At 38.6% G+C, this 21,698-nt stretch overlaps 1 protein-coding gene across 1 annotated transcript in view; it reads left to right on the top strand.

The window, feature by feature from the left end:
- SYNE1 (spectrin repeat containing nuclear envelope protein 1) overlaps positions 1-21,698 on the top strand; it is a 461,288-nt gene that overhangs the window by 175,794 nt on the left and 263,796 nt on the right. The window contains 10 exon segments of the mRNA XM_039220107.1: positions 308-468; positions 2,416-2,566; positions 5,668-5,895; positions 6,288-6,386; positions 8,984-9,174; positions 9,549-9,672; positions 10,854-11,020; positions 13,246-13,399; positions 16,648-17,276; positions 20,102-20,281. Of these exon segments, the coding sequence (XP_039076038.1) occupies positions 308-468; positions 2,416-2,566; positions 5,668-5,895; positions 6,288-6,386; positions 8,984-9,174; positions 9,549-9,672; positions 10,854-11,020; positions 13,246-13,399; positions 16,648-17,276; positions 20,102-20,281 (2,084 nt within the window).

Raw genomic sequence — 21,698 nt, 5'->3', positions numbered from 1 at the left:
AGAAATAAACCCAAACCAGGAAACAACAGAAAAATATTTTTTGTTAGAGAGAACTGTTGGATAATTATGAAGGTAGATATTTGAGTGTGTATATAAAATGAAAATAATTTAGTGAAGGGTATGTTCGGGCCATGATGAAAGTAAGTCTGTCCTGTTGCTAAGAATATTACATTCTAATACTCATACATGTATGAATCCATTTATCCATCCACCTATTCAAGTAGAGATTCTGCAAGTATGTGCAATTTATTTGAGGGCAGGATTTAATAGAAGATGCCTTCCTAACAATTATAATATCTTTTTCTAGGAGTTTTCTAAACGAACGGAAGGTATTGCTCTCCAGGCTGAAAATCTTGTGAAGGAAGCTTCTGAGATACCACTTGGGCCCAAGAATAAGCAGCTGCTGCAGCAGCAGGCCAAGACAATCAAGGAGCAAGTCAAAAAATTAGAAGACACACTTGAAGAAGAGTATGTGCTTGACAAGTCCTAAACTTTCTTCTCTGAGATAAAGTTTCATAAAGTCTTTCCTGTATATTGTATTCAAAACATCCTTTAAAAATCTCAAAGTGTCTGTGTATTTCAGCATGTTTTGAGGAAGCAACTCACAGTTCAAAAGAAAGGATCACCAAGACAGAAACCATCATCTGTATAGCAGAGCAGAAAAAATATGAGGGATGTGGTTTTTGCATTGTAAAGTGATTTTGTTCATGAGAAAGCCATATCTATTAAATTCTGTGGCCTTCGTACAATCTCAAAGAAGAACCAGTACTTAAAATAATTTTTTTTACTGTATTATTCTGCTGTCACCAGTGAGAAAGAGGAAGAGATATTTTGGTTGTGTAGATGCTAGGCTTAAATATAGATAACATAGACTAAGGGTCTCCATCTCCAAGAAGCTCCCAGAGCTTGTTTACAATGCCTCAATATTTGAATTGTCACTGACTGATATATTATTTCCAAAAACTCAACTTATTTACTTTTAAACATTTAATATTTGTCTATCTAAAGAGAAAATAAAAATAGTGTGGCCTATGGTCTGCCATTATGTACAAAATATACACACAAAAAATCTGGAGGGGATAAATAATATGAAGTTACGGCTAACATTCTTCAAAGTCATATGGCTGAATATTTTTATTAAAAGTTCTTTACTGGCAAAGCACTAATACATGCTATTCTTAAAGTATAGGACATAATTTCTAAGGTGGATTTTAAAGTGTAAAACTTATTTTTAATACTAGTCACACCTTGAAATTAACATTGTACTTTGTTAAATAGTTTAAAGGAAATTATGACTTAAAACTTTGAGAACTTTATATTAAATGTTACCCATCAAGTTATGAAAAAAATGAAACTTAGAATTTGTTAGAAAAAAGCTACTTTTATTAGAAGTGTCCATTTGAATCTGTTTCATTTGAAAACTTGCAGCATATCTTAGTTTGCATTACCTGTACTGATGAGAAGATTAGGCACACCCAGGGTATACATTTGAGACTGCAATATTATTTAATTTGACATTCAATGATGCCATTGCATTCATCTTGATGTCTTCAAGTGCCTTTTGGTAAACAGGGAAATTCTTTCATTTTTTTTTTTAACCCAAGGACTTATCAGTTTAATGACATACTGTTAGTTTCTTAGTCTTTTTTCTAAACTGAAAGCCATAATCACATGATTATATACGCATAGCTAATACAAACTGGATATCTGTAGTTGAAATTTTATACACTAGATTTTTAACAAATAAAGCCCAAATTTTCTAAAAGCAGTCAGGGTGCTCATGTACAAGAATGTTTAAGAGTCTTTTAGAATCAAGATGGTACAAACATCTACGAATAGCTGAAATCATTATAGATTATAAATCTCAGGTTTAGCTCTAATAATAAAACAGTTCTTGCAAGGCAGCATGGGATTCAGATTACAAACTCTATCTTGATTCATCAAGATGCATTTTATAAAGATCTCTGAGTATAGAGCATCCCTGCCCTATCTCTGCTCTAAGAGCAAAAGGACCTTGTCCACAAAATCAAGACCGCCAAAAGACTGTGTGCTGGAATCTATGTGGGCGGCTTATTAAAAGTCCGGGCAGCTACTGGTCACGTGCAGAGCTTACCTAGATTATACCTGGATTCAAACCCCTTCGGGCCCAGCAATATTTTGTTCAAAGCACAGTTCCATTCATAACATAGTGTAGATACTACCTCGTTAAATGCTCATTCTCAGAGGAGTAAGATAGGAAGACTTGAGGACTAACTACGCAGATCGAATGTGCATTTTTTTCCTGTTCCAATAGTTTCCACTTTGACGTGGTCACAAATGTCTTCACTATCTTTTCATCTGCTGATTTAAAGGAAAATGTATTGTTGTTTTCTATTAAAATACTGCATTTTCTTTACTTAATTTGGTTAATTTTAGTATTAAAACCATGGAAATGGTGAAAAACAAGTGGGATCATTTTGGCAATAATTTTGAGACCCTGTCCGTCTGGATAACTGAGAAAGAAAAAGAACTCAATGCCTTGGAAACTTCGTCATCTGCCATGGACATGCAAATCAACCAGATTAAGGTGACCTGCTCGCACGTTACGTTTATGATCCGTATCTAGCTTTTAAGAACTCCTTTCTTACATTTCATCAAATGCTAGTTGGCCCCACGACAAATCTCTCATTGCTATGTGACTCTATTAAAATTCAGTTCACCCAACATGATGAGCTAAGAGGTCTTGATTGATACCGGGCAACACTTTATAGTTGGAATTATGTATTAATATTTCCTGACTTATGCATTCAAAGTCAGTATTGTGTGCAATATCATTAAAATGTTTTTATGGTTACTTTACTCTTTTCCTTGCTTTTGAATTAACCTACTGGAGTGCTCTGTTGATTCTTTTATACAACATGAAATGTATTCATCATTTACAACTGTACTTTATAAGCATTATTCCAAATATCTAGCCCAAGTGTTAGTGGCATTTACCCTTAAAGACCACAAGGAGGAGAAATAACTTTCTTTAGGTGAAACGATCAGACTCCACGGCTCTAATGCTTTCATGTATGACAGCCTTTGGGCACAGACTGAGAGGCTCTGATATGTTAGCTCTCCCAGCTCTAAAATAACCATGTGCATAGACGGTCATTATTCACTTCATTCAAATAGTTTAAGAAAGAAAGGACTAAAAGAAATGAATTCTCTTTCTTTCATACATATTTTACATGACATATTTACAAAATACAGCCACTTCTTTTTCTAATCTCTCTCTCTCTTTCTCTCTCACATGGGAAAACCCTCTGCCATTTCATTCAATTAAAAATAGTAAAATAAATACCCAAGTATTTCACATCATGGCTCAGAACAAGTCATTACCGTGTGCACTGTGGAAGGGTGCAATGTTGCTTAGCTAAAATTACATTACCATGCAGATTATCCTGGTTTATCACACATCTTTTGCAATCAAGGATATGTAGATTCTGGTATATGGAGTCTGTTAATGTCTTATGTGGTATACTAGGGAAAACAGATATCAACCCTCTAAGATATGTTCATGAATATTAATCTCTAATGCTGTTTTTAAAACTTGTCATTTAAAACTTTCACTACACCCTAAGCAAATAAAAAATAACATAGTTAAATAGTTTTATCAAAAATTTTCTTTCAAAAAATTTTGACATACACTTTTTAATTTGTTTGTTCTTGCCATAATTCATTTTATTATTATTATTTCAACCTCAATTCAATTCCATGACTTCCGAAATATATCAGTGACCAAATGTCATCACCTTTGATTACACATTTTATTTTTAAATATATAAACATTCAGTTGTAGATTTCCATGTCATTAGACTAGAAAAACATTTTAATATTCCAGTATGGTATTTTGGAAACTATCTAAAATGTATCAAATGAATATGAATAATAGTAAAAAGAATTTGCTAGAAATAAGCAAAATTGGTGCAGAATACATTAGTACTGTGGATTTAGGATTAGGTTCACTTTCTATTTCCAAACAAAAGATGATATTATACGAAATATTAGAAATAAGGTAGCACTTATCATAGTGCTGCACTTTAAAACAACCTTAGGATTAAACCTAAAGGAAGTATTTGTGTTGCTGAGGGATATTTATCTGTAAGCCCACTTTTATGCTTCATTACATACTATTCCAAATTGACTGATTTTCTTATTCTTAGTTGATTATTTACAAAAGATAACATACACTGGGTTCATCTTCCATCTTCCCTTTTTGGATTAGAATCCAACAATGTGATTACATAGTTGGCATTTAGGAATTTGTTGGTGATATGTGTTATTCTAAAATCTAAGAACTTTGGTCTTAAGATTGCTTCATGGAGGCACCTAAAACCCTTTTTGGCCCATAGGAGGCACCAAATACATATTTGTTGAACTTCTGAGTAATTTTTCTAAAACGTACCACCTTGAAGAACCGCAAAACAAAGAAAGGTTGTATTCATGTTCGAATCACAAGTCTCTATGAGATATAGCACTGTAGTCCTGCATATGAAAAATAAAAATAAACAAGCGATAAGCACCTGGCACTTAATCTGATGTAAATTATTTCTGATGGTCTCAGCCAGACAAGTTATTTCTGACTATGTTTTCTCATGTAGACGTAAGTCACACATTTATTTTTTCTAGGGGCACTGTATTCTCCATTTAACTTACTTGAAACTGAGACTTGTCTGAATATTTGCCTTTATTTGATTGGAAGATTTGGCTTTTTCTCAGAGAAATCATGTTCATTCTCTTCTGCATAAATTAGCCTCTATGTATATGATAGACATATCTCCTTCCCCCCTACCCCCCACATATCCTAGGGACCATCAGTGCTTTCCATGTGTTAGCTAATACATAAAGAATCATCCTGCTCCAAATGGGAATTACCACCTATTGGTTCCTCACCGTAGAGGCCACAGCTAATGATAAAGCAGTGGAGCCTTCATGAGTAGGAGGAGCAGCGCCCCTGTATTTGTTAGAAATGCAAAGTCTTGGCCTCGCCTTAGACCTGCTGAGTCTGAGTCCCTGTGGATGGGGGCCCAGGTGATCCTAATATATTCCAAATTCTGAAACCACTGGCATAAAGACTAGATGATAAATTTGAAAAGGCTGGCTTTAGGTAAGAGCAGAATCAGAAAAGCTTTTAGCTTGGGAAGATAGGAAATACTCAACCAAGTTAGAGGGAAATTGAACGAACATCAATACTAGCATTTCTATGAGGTACTGGACCACACTGCATCCCAGATCCGCTGGTTACAAGGCAAAACTCACAGGATATGCAGGGAATTCTCTCTACCTTTAGAGATACTTCTAGTTCAGTAAGACATGAACTACAAAAATAGAAACAATATGAAATACAGGGACATCTCCCTGCCCACTTCACTGCAACAGGAGTAGCTATTTCCCTTTATTCTCTATGCAGTGAGCACGACCACCATCAGTTAGTATTTTTCAGACATGGTCTGCACCTCTCTTCTCCCCAAATAAGGTCCGGAAACATGATGTTTGTTCATAGTTGCTCTCTAATAGCCCAAGTATGTTGAAATGTCAGCTAAGAAAATCTCTCCTAATTTTCACTCTGAGCAGATAATCTATTATTTCAGGAAGACAAGTTTGCTCAGCCTACATTGTCATTTTTCTTGTTTTAAATATTAGGTCACGATTCAGGAAATAGAAAGCAAGATCGGCTGCATTACAGAGCTAGAGGAAGCAGCTCAGTCTTTCGCTCAGTTTGTCACCACTGGAGAATCTGCTCGCATCAAAGCCAAGTTGACGCAAATAAGAAGGTACTGGGAAGAACTCCGAGAGCACGCGCAGTGTTTGGAAGGTACAATCCTGGGACATTTATCTCAACAGCAAAAGTTTGAAGAGACTCTTAGAAAGGTAAGAATGGGTCCGTACATGCCAAAGTTACTCTTCCCTATTGCATCGATAATGAAATGTAATACACAGTCCAGAAAGAGTGAGAAGGCACAATTTGCCAATCATTTACCAAGTTGTCAATGATCACCAAGTTTTTAAATATTCGTGTGGTACCTTTGTTGAGGTAATATAAAAATACCATTCTGCATTGTGTCCAGATAGGCATTAAGGCTTATCTATTCCTTTTGAACAGTGGGACACATCAATTTTAGATTAAAAAAATATATAGTTATATATATTATCATTATTTTGAAAGTTATCCAAAAATATAGGCATGCTGCTTCCTCAATAACTTTTTCTGCCTTGACATACATTTTTCCCACCATTATTCTTGTATTTCACTAATGTTTTAGATCCAGAAGTCTGTGTCTGAATTTGAAGACAAACTTGCTGATCCAATTAAAATATGTTCTTCAGCCACAGAAACATACAAAATTCTCCAAGAACATATGGTAAGAGGAATCTGGTAATTCGTGCTTGAAAACATAGTAAATATTTTGATGACAGTTAAAATTGAAAGGATTTGTATGTTACTTGAGGAACGATAAGTATCAAACATACTCACTGTACATAACACAAGAAATAGAAGTATGTGAGTCTTTATTAAAAATGTATATGAGAGGAAGATTCATTTACAATATATTTCTCATAATTAGAACATGTAACTTTCTGATTCTAGCTTTAGTGAATTCTGTTATTTCTTGTCAGCATTATAAAAAATTAAATGTGCATAAAAAACTGCATTGTGCATAGCAGATTTTAAGTTTTAACTCACTACACCCAGATGTGCAAAGAGTATGTTCTCACTAACCTTTCACTGATGACTAGCTTTTTTGATCTGGTATCTGAACTGGTAACGCCAGAGAGGTGTTCTGCAAAGAAACAGACAGATGCCATGGGTGTAATTTAGACGAAGGAGCAAAAGGGGAGAATTAGGCACAGAAAAAAAAAGCTAAAAAGAAATGTATTGGGGTGCCTGGGTGGCTCAGTTGGTTAAGCGTCCGACTTCGGCTCAGGTCATGATCTCATGGTTTGTGGGTTCGAGCCCCGCGTCGGGCTCTGTGCTGACAGCTAGCTCAGAGCCTGGAGCCTGTTTCAGATTCTGTGTCTCCCTTTCTCTCTGACTGTCCCCTGCTCACGCTGTCTCTATCTCTCTCTCAAAAATAAATAAAACATTTTTTAAAAATGTATTAATTAATAAAAAATAATATGTTGCCTTTAATATATCTTCATGGACACACACATATAATGTGCCTAGGGCAGGGGCTACAGTGATAGAAAGCAAACAGTTGACAAAGGAACACCTGGAAAGGGAAGTGGAATTTATATCATTTGGATACTTAAAATAAGAATGCATTTTTTAGGGCACCTGGGAGGCTCAGTCGATTAAGCTGCCGGCTCTGGGTTTCAGCTCAGATCATAATCTCATGGTTTTTGAGTTCAAGCCCCACATCAGACTCTGTGCTGACAGTAAGGAGCCTGCTTGGAATTCTCTCTCTCCCTCTCTCTCTCTCTGCCCCTCCCCCACTCTTGCTCTCTCAGTCTCTCAAAATAAATAAACTTAAAAAATATTTTTAAAAAGTGCATTTTTGTGCTACTTAGGTAACTTTTTGATTTCCTAATTCCTAATTTCATGGAATTATTTTAATAGTTAACTAAGTCAGGGGCACCTGGGTGGCTCAGTCGGTTAAGGATCCCACTTCAGCTCAGTTCATGATGTTGTGGTTCTTGAGTTTGAGCCCCATGTCAAGCCCTGTACTGACAGCTCAGAGTCTGGAGCCTGCTTAGGAGTCTGTGACTCCCACTCTCCATGCCCCTCCCCTCACTCACTCTCTGTCTTTCTCCATCTTTCAAAAAAAAAAAGGTTAAAAATTTTTTTTAAATAGTTAACTAAGTCAATAATTGAGTCCCAGAGATGATAATGTTCTATTTTTTCTAGCATTTGGATTTCTTAAAGCAGATAATTTTTTTCTCTATCGTGATTGTATGATCTGTAAAATGAGAATATTGAAAGAATATAACTCTTAAGATTCTTATGAAGATTAAATGTGTTAAAATATGAAATGTACTTAAAATAGTACCCGCCACATCTGAGGCACCGTTATTATTCTCACTGATTCCTGTTAGCAGATATGCCAGCTATATCGCTCACCATATATATATTTTTCTTTTATATTCAAGTTAGTTAACATACAGTGTAGGCTTGGCCCCCGGAGTAGAACCCAGTGATTCATCACTTACATATGACACCCAGTGCTCATCCCCAAAAGTGCCCTCCTTAATGCCCATCATCCATTTAACCCACCCCCCATCCATCCCCACTTTCAGCAACTGTCAGCTTGTTCTCTGTATTTAGGAGTCTCTTACGGTTTGTGTCCCTCTCTGTTTTTACCTTATTTTTCCTTCCCTTCCCCTATGTTCATCTGTTGAGTTTCTCAAATTCTACATGAGTGAAATCATGTGATATTTGTCTTTCTCTTACTGACTTATTTTGCTTAGCATAATACCCTCCAATTCTATCCACATTGTTGCAAATGGCAAGATTTCATTCTTTTTCATCACTAAGTAGCAGCTATCAACAATAGCCAAATTATGGAAAGAGCCCAATGTCCATCAACTGATGAGTGGATAAAGAAGATGCCGTACACGGAGACAATGGAATACTACTTGCCATATGTTTTCGATAGATTATTGCATGTTACATATTGTTCTTACAAACTAAATAGATGGTTTTTTAAAATACGTATTTGCCATAAAATGAATAATAATTTTCACAAATTATCTGAATTGTTAAGGGAAAGTTGAAATTATTCAGATCTACAGCAGTAAATTCTTATTTGTGGAAAAGCCTTTACATTTTCCCCATGCATGAAGCAATGCTCCTCACTGACTATGTTTTGCTGAAGATCATGGACAGAGACATTTTTTAGTACCACTGCTAGTTATCATGACTTAGGCAGAATTTGGGGTGGTGATGGGTCTCAGAGAAACATGTGAGCCTCATTTCTTGATGGTGTGCTTCCTTTGCTCTCCTCTTGCCTAATGTTAGGATCTCTGCCAGGCCCTGGAGGCGCTGAGCAGTGCAGTGACTGCAGCCTCGGCCAGCGCACAGAAGGTGGCTCCCAGAGTCGCCTCCGCGGGTCAGGAGGCAGCGGCCCTGCAGCAGAGGTACGAGGAGACGCGGCGACGGGCCAAGGAGCGGCAGGCCGCCCTGGAGAACCTGCTGGCCCACTGGCAGAGGTGAGCATCCTTGCCTCCTGAGTTGGCAGCATGGAACATTCTGGACCAGCTGTTGGGAAACAGTCATCCCAGTTGTAAAACACATCAACTCATGTGTTTAATATGGGAAGATCTTGGCCTTTGTTAGACCAAGGGAGTGGAGAAGATGTATGTGTGCCTTTCATATCACACAGATACAAAACGTGTACAAATACATATACGAACGTGAAGGGAATGGGTTTTGTTTTGTGTTTTTACGTTTATGTCCAGGAATAACATAAGCAACATTCTATTATTTGTAATGGTTACTGTTGGAGCCTGCAACTTTGGAAAGGTTTCGTTTTTCTGAAAGGATAACCTTGGATAAATTCGTTTCTCATCTCTGCTTTCTTTAGGCTGGAGAAAGAATTGTCAACCTTTTTAACCTGGTTAGAGCGGTGTGAAGCAATAGCGAGTTCTCCAGAAACAGACATTACTGCAGACAGAGTCAAGGTAGAGAGTGAACTTCAGTCGATACAGGCAAGTTCACGCACAGTTTTTCTCCTTGACTTGGAGGGTTTCCCACAGTCTTGGCTCTGCTGCCTTTCGGGTTTCTTGTGCACTGCTCTTCTTCATTAATGGCCTAGAAAGTTGCTCCTCAGAAGAAGTCAGTCCCAGTGACCGTTTCCTGCCCTGAGGATAGACAGCAGTCCTCAGTTCACACTGAAAAAAAAAAAAAAAAGTTCTTATCTTTTTATAAAGGTGCAAAGAAAGGAAGTCACAGCTCTTTTTCTTAAAAATGACACAAAGATATGTGGCCAAATAGAATTATTCCTACACATCTCTACACAGAATGTAAGCGCTATACGGGTTAGGGGACCAGGAGGCGGCTGAAGGCACAGTATCTGCCAAGCTACCCCACACTGTACATTCCTTGTACATCCACGCATTCTGGCTGTGTGTGTTTTGTCCTGCACAGCCTGAGTCCCAGTTCTGCTTTATGATCTTTCCTGTCATCCACAGGTTGTGTCCTCTGTCCTCTGAAAACTTTAGCGTGTTTGCTTGTATCACACACATTGGCCTCATTCAGGAGGGGGAAAAAGCATGGTGACAAGCATCTGCTATGTGCCACGCTACATTATAATCCCATTCAGCTCCACGTTATGAGTGCTTTTCTTTCATCTCGTATTAGATGCAAACCACAATTTTTATGCACCGCTCGTAGCACCTCCGAGATTCATTGCCTGGTTAAAAATACGTCAGCCTGTGGCACAGAAACAAAATGAAGAGCCCTAAAGCTTCCCAGCTGGCCTAATGTAGTCTCTAAATAAAGAGAGAAACCATGTTCCTGGTACCCAAAATTACGTCTCTATTATTGTTAGAAATGCGTCGTTTTTCTTTAACAATAGCTTTTCTTTTGATTCTCTTCACCACCTCCATTTCTTCCTCTTGAAAGAAATTCTTTGGCTTCTAAAGTTGGCTAACGTAAAAGAACTCAGACTTTGGAAAACAAATTCAGGTTTCAGGAGCATTTTTAATGTTCCATTAAAGGTTAAGCAGATTCATTCTAAATTGGGTAATAAAGACTCTGTTTAGGCCTGGTCCCAATGACCTCTGTTTTGCAAGAATGAAAGCCTTTGGATAACCACCACCTGTATCACATGGTCCTTCTTAGTCAGTCATGCAGGGATGAGATCTGCAGTGTGTTCTGGTTCTTTCAGGCGCTGCAGAACGAAGTTGTAGCCCAGGCCTCAATCTACAGCAACCTTTTGCAATTGAAGGAATCACTGTTCTCAGTGGCCTCCAAAGAGGATGTGAAAATGATGAAACTACATTTGGAGCAGCTGGATGAGAGATGGAGAGATTTGCCACAGATAATTAGCAAAAGGTTAGGTTTTCTAAAAAATTTTTTTATATCAGTTTTTTTTTTGAATGGTGAGCATACAAGGTAAGAAAACAGAGTTTTGTTGCTTTACTTGACCAAGATATTGGTCAAGAAAAGTATAGATGGGGAAAATTACTTTATCATTTAAAAACTAAAAGAGTTAATGCAAAGGAAACAGTCAACAAAACTAAAAGACAACTTACTGAATGGGAGAAGATATTTGCAAGCGACATATGCAATAAAGGGTTGGTATACAAAATATATAAAGAACTTATATAATTCAACCTCCAAAATTCAAATAATCCAATTAAAAATGGGCAGGTGACATGAACAGACATTTCTCCAAAGAAGACATGGAGATGGCCAACAGACACACACACAAAAAAGATGCTAAACATCACTCATCATCAGGAAAATGCAAACTAAAACCACAATGAGACTAATACAGGACATCTGTCAGAATGGCTAAAATTCAAAACACAAGAAATAACAAGTGTTGGTGAGGATGTGGAGAAAAAGGAACCCTCATGGACTATTTATGGGAATGCAAACTGGTGCAGCCACTGTGGAAAACAGCATGGAGTTTCCTCAAAAAAATTAAAAATGGAATTACGATATGATCTAGTAATTCCACTATTGAGTATTTACCCAAAAAATGCAAAAACACATTTGAAAAGATACATTCACTCGTATGTATATAGTAGCATTATTTACAATTGCCTAATTATGGAAGCAGCCCAAATGTTCACTGATAGATGAATAGATAAAGAAGAAGTGGTATGTACACAATGGCATATTTTTCTGCCACAAAAATGAAATCTTGCCATTTGCAACAACATGAATGGATCTAGAGGATATTATACTAAGCAAAATAAGTCAGTCAGAGAGAGACAAATACCATATGACTCCACTCCTCTGAGGAATTTAAGAAACAACACAAATGAGCAAAGAAAAAAAAGAGACAAAGCAAGAAACAGATTCTGAATTATAGAGAATAAACTGATGGTCACCAGAGGGGAGGGGTGTGGGGGGATGGGTGAAATAGATGAAGAGGATTAAGACTGCACTTATTTTGTTGAGCACTGGATAATGTATAGAGTTGTGGAATCACTATATTGCATACCTGAAACTAACACCTATGTTAACTATACTGGAATAAAAATTTTAGTTTATTCATTTATTTAAATATTTTATTAATTATTTTTGAGAGAGAGAAAGTGCAAGAGGGAAGGTTAGAGTGAGAGTGAGGAGGGGCAGATTGAGAGGGAGACAGAAGAACCAAAGCACTGAGAGTGCAGACCCCAGTGCAGGGCTCGAACTCATGACCATGAGATCATGACCTGAGCCAAAATCAAGAGTCAGGTGCTTAAATGGGCTGAGCCACCCAGGTGCACCTGAAATTAAAATTTAAAAAGAAAGAAGGGAACAAGCCTCAAAGTACTCACAAATTAGCATTTCTGAGGAACCGCTGTCCAAAATTTTAGTCTTACAATTAGGGCAAGTGATCAAACTGGTTGAAATATATTGAAGAGGGAAGGGTTGCTCGTGTTTGTATTCTTTTTGCCCAGGCTGTTTGTGTACAGGAGAAAAATGGTAATTAAAATGTTGTCTCACATGGTACTTCTCAACCGAGGCAGTGGCAGTGTGGAGCACTGCTGCATCAGATGAGGTCAGAGAAGTTGATTATGTGGGGTCCCTCACAGACCACAATCTTGGTTTTGGAGTTCACCTTCCTCTGTGCAACAGGAAATTGCCTCCATGTCTAAGCTTGGCAGACAGTGAGTGGTTACGTTAACACCAGTCCTGGCCGTTATTTAGAGAGTGAATTGTAGGGATACAGTGGTGGCACGAAGGAGCCCATTTAGGAGGCCAGCGAATTGATGAAGCAATTTAGACCCAGGTAGGGTTGTGGAAATGGAGAGGAGAACACAGAATGTACTGTGGTGGGAGGTGGGGGGTGGGGAGGTAAGCACAGATCAGATGTGATGGTAAAGAGCTGGAGGCTATAAAATGGCTCATAGGACCACCTCAGGGATGGTGATAACATTAACCGAGATGCAGACAACTGAGTATATAGGGTTTTGAGAAGTGGAAAACATCAAGAATTGATTTGTCCAAGTATGACAACATCACTTTTGCCCTCGTTTCAGCTTATTGCAAAGGTACATCATTGCCTTTTTCTGTTTATTCGTGGGACATTTTAACTTTTAACACCTTTCTCTACCTAGGATTACTTTTCTTCAGTCTGTGGTCTCTGAACACCAGCAATTTGATGAACTGCTGCTTTCCTTTTCTGTCTGGATTAAGCTGTTTCTCAGTGAATTACAAACTACTTCGGAGATAAGCATAACAGACCATCAGGTGGCATTTACTAGGCACAAGGTAAAGTGCATTCTTTTAAGATCAAAGAATTTGTTCATGAAAGAGAGCCCTTGAATTATAAAGAACAGAAATATCTTTTTAAATATCAACCATTGGGCAGCAATTTAACCCTGCATTCATATGCAGTTTTTAAAATAATTGAGCATATGGGTGCAGGCAATGTGTTATGCAGTTAAGTGAAGCAGATAAAACCACTTCAGATAAAATAGGCCATCAAGTTAAGACACTATTTCTTCAAAATGGAGCAAATGATTTCTAGGGCAAAGTGGTGAGAATGTTCATTTTTTAAACCTCCTAGTTTGTTTTGTTCCAATGCTGACAACCAGTGTTGCGGGATCTTTTACCCTAATACCCGGGGCACCTTGTCTCGCCGCGTTGAAGAAGGAAGAGGTGGACATGGAATAAAATGAGCAGCGGACACAAGTTTATTAGAGTTTAAGATCAGAAAGTCAAAGTAGTATGAAAACTCTCTTTGCAGAGAGGGGGCGTTTGAAAGTGAATGGCTGGGACTATAGGCGAGTGTCTTTGGTTTATAAGGGTCTGGTGGGGGCCCCTCCTCCTTTCCCTTCCCCCTCATTCCTTCTCAGGTCCTACCCTTACAGGCTAGATAACTACGTGCTGGGCTGTCCATTCCTGATCGGCTCCTTTCCATTGGATGAGCAGTGGTCTGTGGCTGTACTGTTACTTGTGGGTCACACATTTTATGATCTACTACTTATTTTTGGTCAGGTCTTTTGTCAAATTCCTAAAGGAACCTGAGGGGGAATAGATGGGGTCTGTTACATTTTAAGAGGAACCTTTGGCCCCAGAGAGTTTGCTGTGGTCAGACACTCCCAGCAGTGTCCCAAAATACGTGTTTCTCACCATCCAGGGATCTCAGGTCCTAACCTTTCTCTCTGCCTATTTTACCTTACCTTTCCCTATCATACTAATACTGAATTCCAAAGCTTTAATCACACAGTTTTTCCTGAATAACTGTTTAGCTTGAAAGTTATTTAAAATTCTTGATTTATTTTCCTTATTTATAAATTATGTATAATATCGATCCTGGAATAAAAATAACGTTAAAACAATCAGATATTGATCAAGTATTGCGGTAGTCGGAGATAAGCTACATAATAAACTTATAACAACATTTAATGATAAAACATTTAATATTTATTGAGCACTCACTTTGTGTCAGCTTTGCTAATTGGATTTCCCCAAAGGAATAGTACTTACTTGCTCATATCGTTATGACCTCAAGTACTTTTAAGACTTGGAGCAAGATGCGCCTTGAAGTTAGGCTCCTACCCTATAAAGAGACAAGGAAGTGGGGGTACTATCTTCCTTCATGATGATATTTCATAAGTGTTACCCAGCTGAAAAGAGTTCCTTTGTCCTTGTGCAACAGAAAACCAAATAGCATAGCACTGGGCTTTTCCAGAGGGAAAGATTTATGGCCAAGCATGGAGATAAGAGGCTGGCTCACATCTGTCTCCCCAGAGGGTTGGGGTTGGGTGCGTTGAAGGATAAGGAGTTAAGATGGAGATATGGGAAAAGGGAGGTATTCTCTCTGAGCCATGCATACAGGAATTGTGTCTTTTCATGGGACACATGTTCATTAAATGGCAGTGTTAGCATGGCCAGCTGGGAGGTATGTCCTCATAGAGGTTACTCTATTTTACTTTTGATTGTTTCTGCGCAACTGCAAGGATTCTTCCCAGCTTAATCTAGTCTTTGCTTATCTGTGGTCACTCCACTTCTACCAAACAAGCTCATAAATCAGTCAGGTCAACCAGGGTTCCCTTAGGATAAAACCATCAAGCATTTATTAGCTCAATGTGTGGTTTGGAAAGGATGTTCCCCATGTTCCTGAGAAATATATTCTGGGGATATAACTGTACGGAAGCTTTTAAAAAGATTTGTATCTCAAAAGGGCAGAGAATGAATTTGTAAATTCTCCAAAGTAAAGGTCAAAGAAGCTTTCTAAAGTTTAATAGTCAAGCTGAGGAGAATGTTAAGGCCACTGTGGTCAAGATTAAGATAGGTGATCATTTCTCTTTAATGGGAACCTTGCTGAGATTGTTAGCAATGCTTTAAGAGATTTCAAACATGATTTATTGTGAGCAAGTCAAATTTCCTATACAACAGTCTCATTGAGTTCATATTCATTTCTATAAAGAAGGGAGCTAAAATCTGTGTGTTTTCATCTGCTTCACCCACAAGAGGCTAATCTACTCCTCTGATCCTTTCCTACAAGCTCTGTTAGAATTAGCTTTAGTGTGTGTGTGTGTGTGTGTGTGTGTGTGTGTGTGTGTATAAAGGGTTGTACAAAATGGAAGGTTTTCCTAGGAAGGAGAGTGGGACAAGGAAGTTATTAGCAAAAGAAAAGATCCTTTCAGGCAAGGTCACTTTCCCTTAGGGGTTGAGCTGGGGGTCTTATCTTGTAGATTACCTCCTCTTCCTTGGGTAGTGGGGGGAAGGAGAGGGCCCAGGTGACAGATTACCTCATGACTGGAAAATTCCTGACTGACAAGTTAACACTATATTTCTAGAGGAGTCTGAAACCGCAGTTACATTAGGTATGAAAGGCCAGTTTGGTGACATGACCTACCATAAGTGACTCCGTTTTGGTCCTGTGATTTGTTTTTTGACTAATAATATAAAAATATAATTATATATACTATAATATAGTATTTATATATTATATATACTAAAACTATATGCATACATATATATTTTAATTTTCCAAAGTATGCACATATGTACGTATTTATATAAAATTTCCTTTTGCTCTATCTTTTCCATGGAACCAGTTATTTCCAAATCAGAGTTGTGTTTTATGTGAAGCCATAGAGGAGAAAATGGGAAATTTTAAGAACATTTCTAAAAGATTCACTATAGATGACCTTTAAATCCTACACTGTCCATTGCATTTAAAATGATCTTTTTTATTATTTTTTAAAGTTATTTATTTTGAGAGAGAAAGAGAGAGAGAGACAGCATAAGTAGGGTAGGGCAGAGAGAGGGGAGAAAGAGAGAATCCCAAGCAGACTCCATGCTGTCAGCACAGAGCCCGAGGTGGGGCTCGAACTCACTAACTGTGAGATCATGACCAGAGCCCAAATCACAAGTTGGACGCTTAACCACCTGAGCCACCCAGGCGCCCCCATTTAAAATGTATGTTGATATGAGAAATCCTGAATATATCTGTGTCATTAGCCACAGTGTATCTGAGGCCTCCATAATGCTCTCTTCCCTTCCAGGACCACGAAGCGGAAGTAGAGAGCAAAAAGGGAGAATTGCAGAGTCTGCAGGATCACCTAATGAAGCTGGGTGCTCTGGGTCGAGCCGAGGACCTCCGCCTCCTGCAGGGCAGGGCTGAGGACTGCTTCCAGCTGTTCGAGGAGGCCAGCCAGGTGGTGGGAAGGCGGCAGCTGGCCCTGTCCCAGTTGGCTGAGTTCCTACAGAGCCATGCCTCTCTGTCAGGGGTTCTCCACCAGCTGAGGCACACGGTGGAAGCAGCTGGCAGTATGAATAAGAAGCAGACAGATTTATTAAAAAAGGACCTAAATCGTGCGATTCAAGATGCCAAAGCATTAGAATCCACGGCCGTCAGTCTTGATGGCCTTCTCGCCAAAGCCCAATACCATCTTAAAAGCGGAAGTTCCGAGCAAAGGACTTCCTGCAGAACAACAGCTGATCACCTCTGTTTTGAGTTAGAGAGGATCCAGAGCCTTCTGGGAACTAAGCAGAGTGAAGCAGATGCCCTGTCAGTATTGAAAAAGGCATTCCAAGACCAGAAAGAGGAGTTGCTGAAAAGCATTGAGGACATCGAAGAAAGGACGGACAAGGAGAGGCTGAAGGAACCTACGCGGCAAGCTCTTCAGCAGAGGTGGGAAGAAAGCGCGGAGCCAGTCGTTTGGTTTATGTTTTCTTTGTTCTGGAATAAACTCTTGTGCAACACTTTCACAGGATCCTATTTAGCCACTTCTTTTAATATTTTGAGAATAAAATTAATGAGTAATTTGACACTCAGCAATTACTAAAATTTCTTTGGTTTCCTTAAGGACTTTCTTAAGGGCTCTCTCTGTTTAAGCCACTCTAAGATCTTATTTATAATGGACTAGACAGATCCTATTACCTTTTTTAATTTTCTTATTTACAATTTTTTTTTTAATTTATTCTTTTTGAGAGAGTAAGCGGGGAAGGAGCAGAGAGACCAAGGGGGACAGAGCATCCAAAGCGGACTCTGTGCTGATGGCAGAGAGCCCAAAGTGGGGCTTGAATTCACAAACCGTGAGATCATAACCTGGGTCAAAGCCAGACTCTTAATTAACTGAGCCACCCAGGTGCCCCATGTTATCTGTTTTTAAACAATGTTTAGCTGTTAGGAGAAGGACCTCATCTTCTGTAGTAGGAATGAAAGCAGAGGATTCAGTGATAAAAATATGAGAGTGTTCCAGGGCGCCTGGGTGGCTCTGTCAGTTCAGCGTCCAGCTTCAGCTCAGGTCATGGTCTCATGGTTCGTGGGTTCAAGCCCCACGTCGGGCTCTGTGCTGACAGCCAGCTCAGAGCCTGGAGCCTGTTTCAGATTCTGTGTCTCCCTCTCTCTCTGACCCTCCCCTGCTCATGCTGTCTCTATCTCTCTCAAAAATAAATAAAAACATTAAAAAATTAAAAAATATATATATGAGGGTGTTCCTCCTGGTGGCTGCCCGCCCCTCAGAAGACTGGAGTGAGCTTGTTAGTTGAGAGTGAGTGAGAGGACGCTGGCAGAGAGAGAGAATGGGAAAAAATGGTTCTTTGGGAGACAGGAAATTGAAATCTGGAAGCCTGATAAGGCTTGAGATTTATATTCCTTCACTTCAAGTGAAACCAGCCAGCTTGGCAGAGTGGTTTTCACCAACTATTTTTAACTATTTGCTTGGAGGTACAGAGAAGACAGACAAGTGGGTTTAAGCGAAGGTGGGGTCTTGTCAGGTGAGGTTAATAGAGAACCCAAGGGATCAGGAGTATTTTTTCTACAGTAAATTTGAAAGTAACTTTTTCCTCTAATACTGTAAACTTCATCTCAATCTTACTTTTTCTTCTTTTTTAAAAAATGTTCATTTACTTTGAGAGAGAGAAACAGAGCATGAGCAGGGGAGGGGTAGAGAGAGAGGGAGAGAGCCAAGCTGGCTTCTCACTGTTAGTATGGAGCCTGATGTGGGGCTTGATCTCATGAACTGTGAGATCATGACCTGGGCCAAAATCAGGAGTCAGACGCTTAGACTGAGCCACCCAGTCACCCCTCTCCCCCCCCCATCTTATTTTTCCTTCTTGATAGACCTTTCTCCCCACTTATGTTCTCAGGTTCGTTTCTCTTCCACTTTTTTCAGGGGGCAAAGAAACAGCTGAAATGCATTCATACCAAGGTGTCCATAATTGATAAGGGTCATGTCAATCATACCCAGACCACTGTGGTATGCTTCCTTTTAACTGGAGCCAAGCATTTAGCAAAGGTGTACAGTTAGATAATAATGGCTCTTGAGGTTACATGCCTAGTGAGCAATAAGCTGACTTGTGTAACAACAAACTTACAAAAAGTAATACAATTTGAGAAGGAAAAATACCCTCCAGAGTGAAGACAAAATGAGGAGCAGGTACGGGAAGGGAACAAGAGCTCACCCAGTGAGTCAGCACTCAGGTTGGTGCTGTAGGGCGAGACAGACAGGGGGCCCTAACATTGCTCGAAGGAAGGCCCAAGTTGGACTCAATACCTTTAACCCTGAACTCACCATACTCACACAGAGATTATAGAAAATGTTCCATTGAATTGCTGGATTTATTGAACTCCAGCCATACTTACGCATCACTGTACAATGTTGGGCAAATAGCCTGTCTTCTTGTGAGGTGCAGATAATGATAATGACTGCTCTTAACTACTCTGTTTTGAGAACTAAATGGAATAATGCATGTGCACTCACTTTATAGACTCTACAGCACTATACCAAAATGCAAGAATCCATGAGCCCATAGCTGCCTCTATAAGGCCACATTTTACAAGTGCTCAAATAGTAATATATGAGGGACAAAAAATAAAGCTATTTTTATTTTCAATGAAACAACTGTTTCCTTAAATATTGTTATTTTACACGAATTGGACCTCAGGGCACAGAAGGACTTCATACCAAAGACCTACTTTGCTTACAAGCCCAGCCCTGGTCTTACAAGTCTTAAGTTATGAAAGCAAAATAGAAAGAGAAAAGAAACTTAATAGAAAGTTGATGAAGAATAGCAAAAATGACTTTAAATGTTTCCTAAGGTCCGGTATGAATTCTGCAAATTTAATTTTTAAAAGTGTCATTCTCAGTTGATGTCCCTTAATGTAATTGTTGTGTTAAAAGTCTTTCTAGACACCTAGGGTGCCTGGGTGGCTCAGTCAGTTAAGCGTCCAACTTCGGCTCGAGGTCATAATCCAGCAGTTCGTGAGTTCAAGCCTTGCATGGGGCTCTGTGCTGACAGCTCAGAGCCTGGAGTCTGCTTCGCATTCTGTGTCTCCCTCTCTGCCTCTCCGCCACTCACACTGTGTCTCTCTCTTGCTCTCTCTCAAAAGTAAATAAGTGTTAAAAAAAGTAAAAAAGTTTTTTCTATATATCTGTAGGTGTGGTTTATGGAGAAGAAATATTAGTGCTTACCTTTAATAAATTAATAATCCAATAACTTTTTAATTCACAGATTGAGAGTCTTTAATCAGCTAGAGGATGAACTGAATTCTCATGAGCACGAACTATGTTGGTTGAAAGACAAAGCTAAACAAATTGCTCAGAAAGATGTAGCCTTTGCATCTGAGGTGGATAGGGAAATAAACCGCTTAGAGGTCACCTGGGATGATACCAAAAGACTAATTCATGAAAAGTAAGTAAAAATCCTCTCAGTCTTTGTTTTCAACTTTCTGTTTTGTGGTGCTGGGCTGTTGTCTGTTGATTTGCATTGGTGTGACCAAGAGTTGAGTATCTTTTGCCACCTTGGGTATTCTGTGCCTCTTTAGTAAGTTAAAAATCTCATCCTACAGAACTTGATTGAGGAAGTTGGCTCGAAATAACAATGAAAGGTATGGCGTAGTGCTTAACAGCAGGAGCTGTCAACAATTATAAAGTGCTGCCGTGAGAGTCCTACCGTCTCATTTTCTTTTTCTGTTTTGTTTTAGTTGTTTGTAATTAAGATATGATATACATATATAATAAATCTCATCTGTTAAGTGTATGCCCTTAACCTGTATGAGTTTAACACACGTTCAGTTTATGGTTACACACACACTGTATAAGCAACTATTACAATGATCAAATCTTCCATAACTTTCCACCACCTGAAAAAATCCCTCCATGTCTCATTATAGTCAACCCCTCCCCCACGTATAGTCCCTGGCAACTGTTGATCAGTTTTATGTCTCTGGAATATTATCTTTTTGAGAATCACATACAAATTGATTCTTTCCAGTTTGGGTGGTTATAAATAAAGCATCGATAAACACTCATCTTCAATTTTGTGTGGATGCCTAAGTTTTTACTGCACTTGGGTAAATGCCTTCTTTTACTTAGCACAATGTACATTGTTATGTGTATTAATAACATCTATTCATTTTTAGAGCTGAATAATATTTCATTTTATAGGTGTACCACAGCTTATTCATTTACCAGTTGATTGATATTTGGGTTCTTTCCAGTTTAATGACAAAAAAGCATCTATAAACATTCGTGTTTAGTTTTTTATGTACATAAGTTTCCTATTGTATACAATTGATTATCAATGCAAGCTTTTAGAAAGTTAACCATGTTGTAAAATTTCATTCCATGTTATTGAATATTTTCCTAAATTGTGATTTGTAGAGATTGCAAAGTTTTCAATTATAAGACTATATCAGAGTTTATTCAACTAATAGCCTATTTTGGGGGTGCCCGGGTGGCTAAGCTGGTTAAGCATCCAACTTTGGCCTAGGTCATGATCTCATAGTTCATGAGTTCAAGCCCCACGTCGGGCTCTGTGCTGACAGCTCAGAGCCTAGAGCCTGTTTTAGATTCTGTGTCTCCCTCTTTCTCTGACCCTCCCTAGATCACACTTGCTTTTTCTCTCTCTCTCTGTCAAAAATAAATAAACCTAAAAAAATTAATAGCTAGTTATTAACATTTGAGTTATTTCTTTTTCCCATATTATAAATAATGATGGAAAGATTGTAATTTTACCTAAATCTTAGTGTACATCTTTTTCTTTGGAAAAATTCCTACATGTAGAATTGCCTGATCAGAGACATTTTATGCTTATTAACAGAACTATC

The sequence above is a fragment of the Hyaena hyaena genome, unplaced genomic scaffold (genome assembly GCF_003009895.1).
Source record: "Hyaena hyaena isolate Hyena2069 unplaced genomic scaffold, ASM300989v1 scaffold_860, whole genome shotgun sequence".
In the NCBI taxonomy this organism is placed as follows: domain Eukaryota; kingdom Metazoa; phylum Chordata; class Mammalia; order Carnivora; family Hyaenidae; genus Hyaena; species Hyaena hyaena.
Note: the sequence above shows the minus strand (reverse complement) of the source record. Positions and strands in the feature narration are given on the sequence as shown.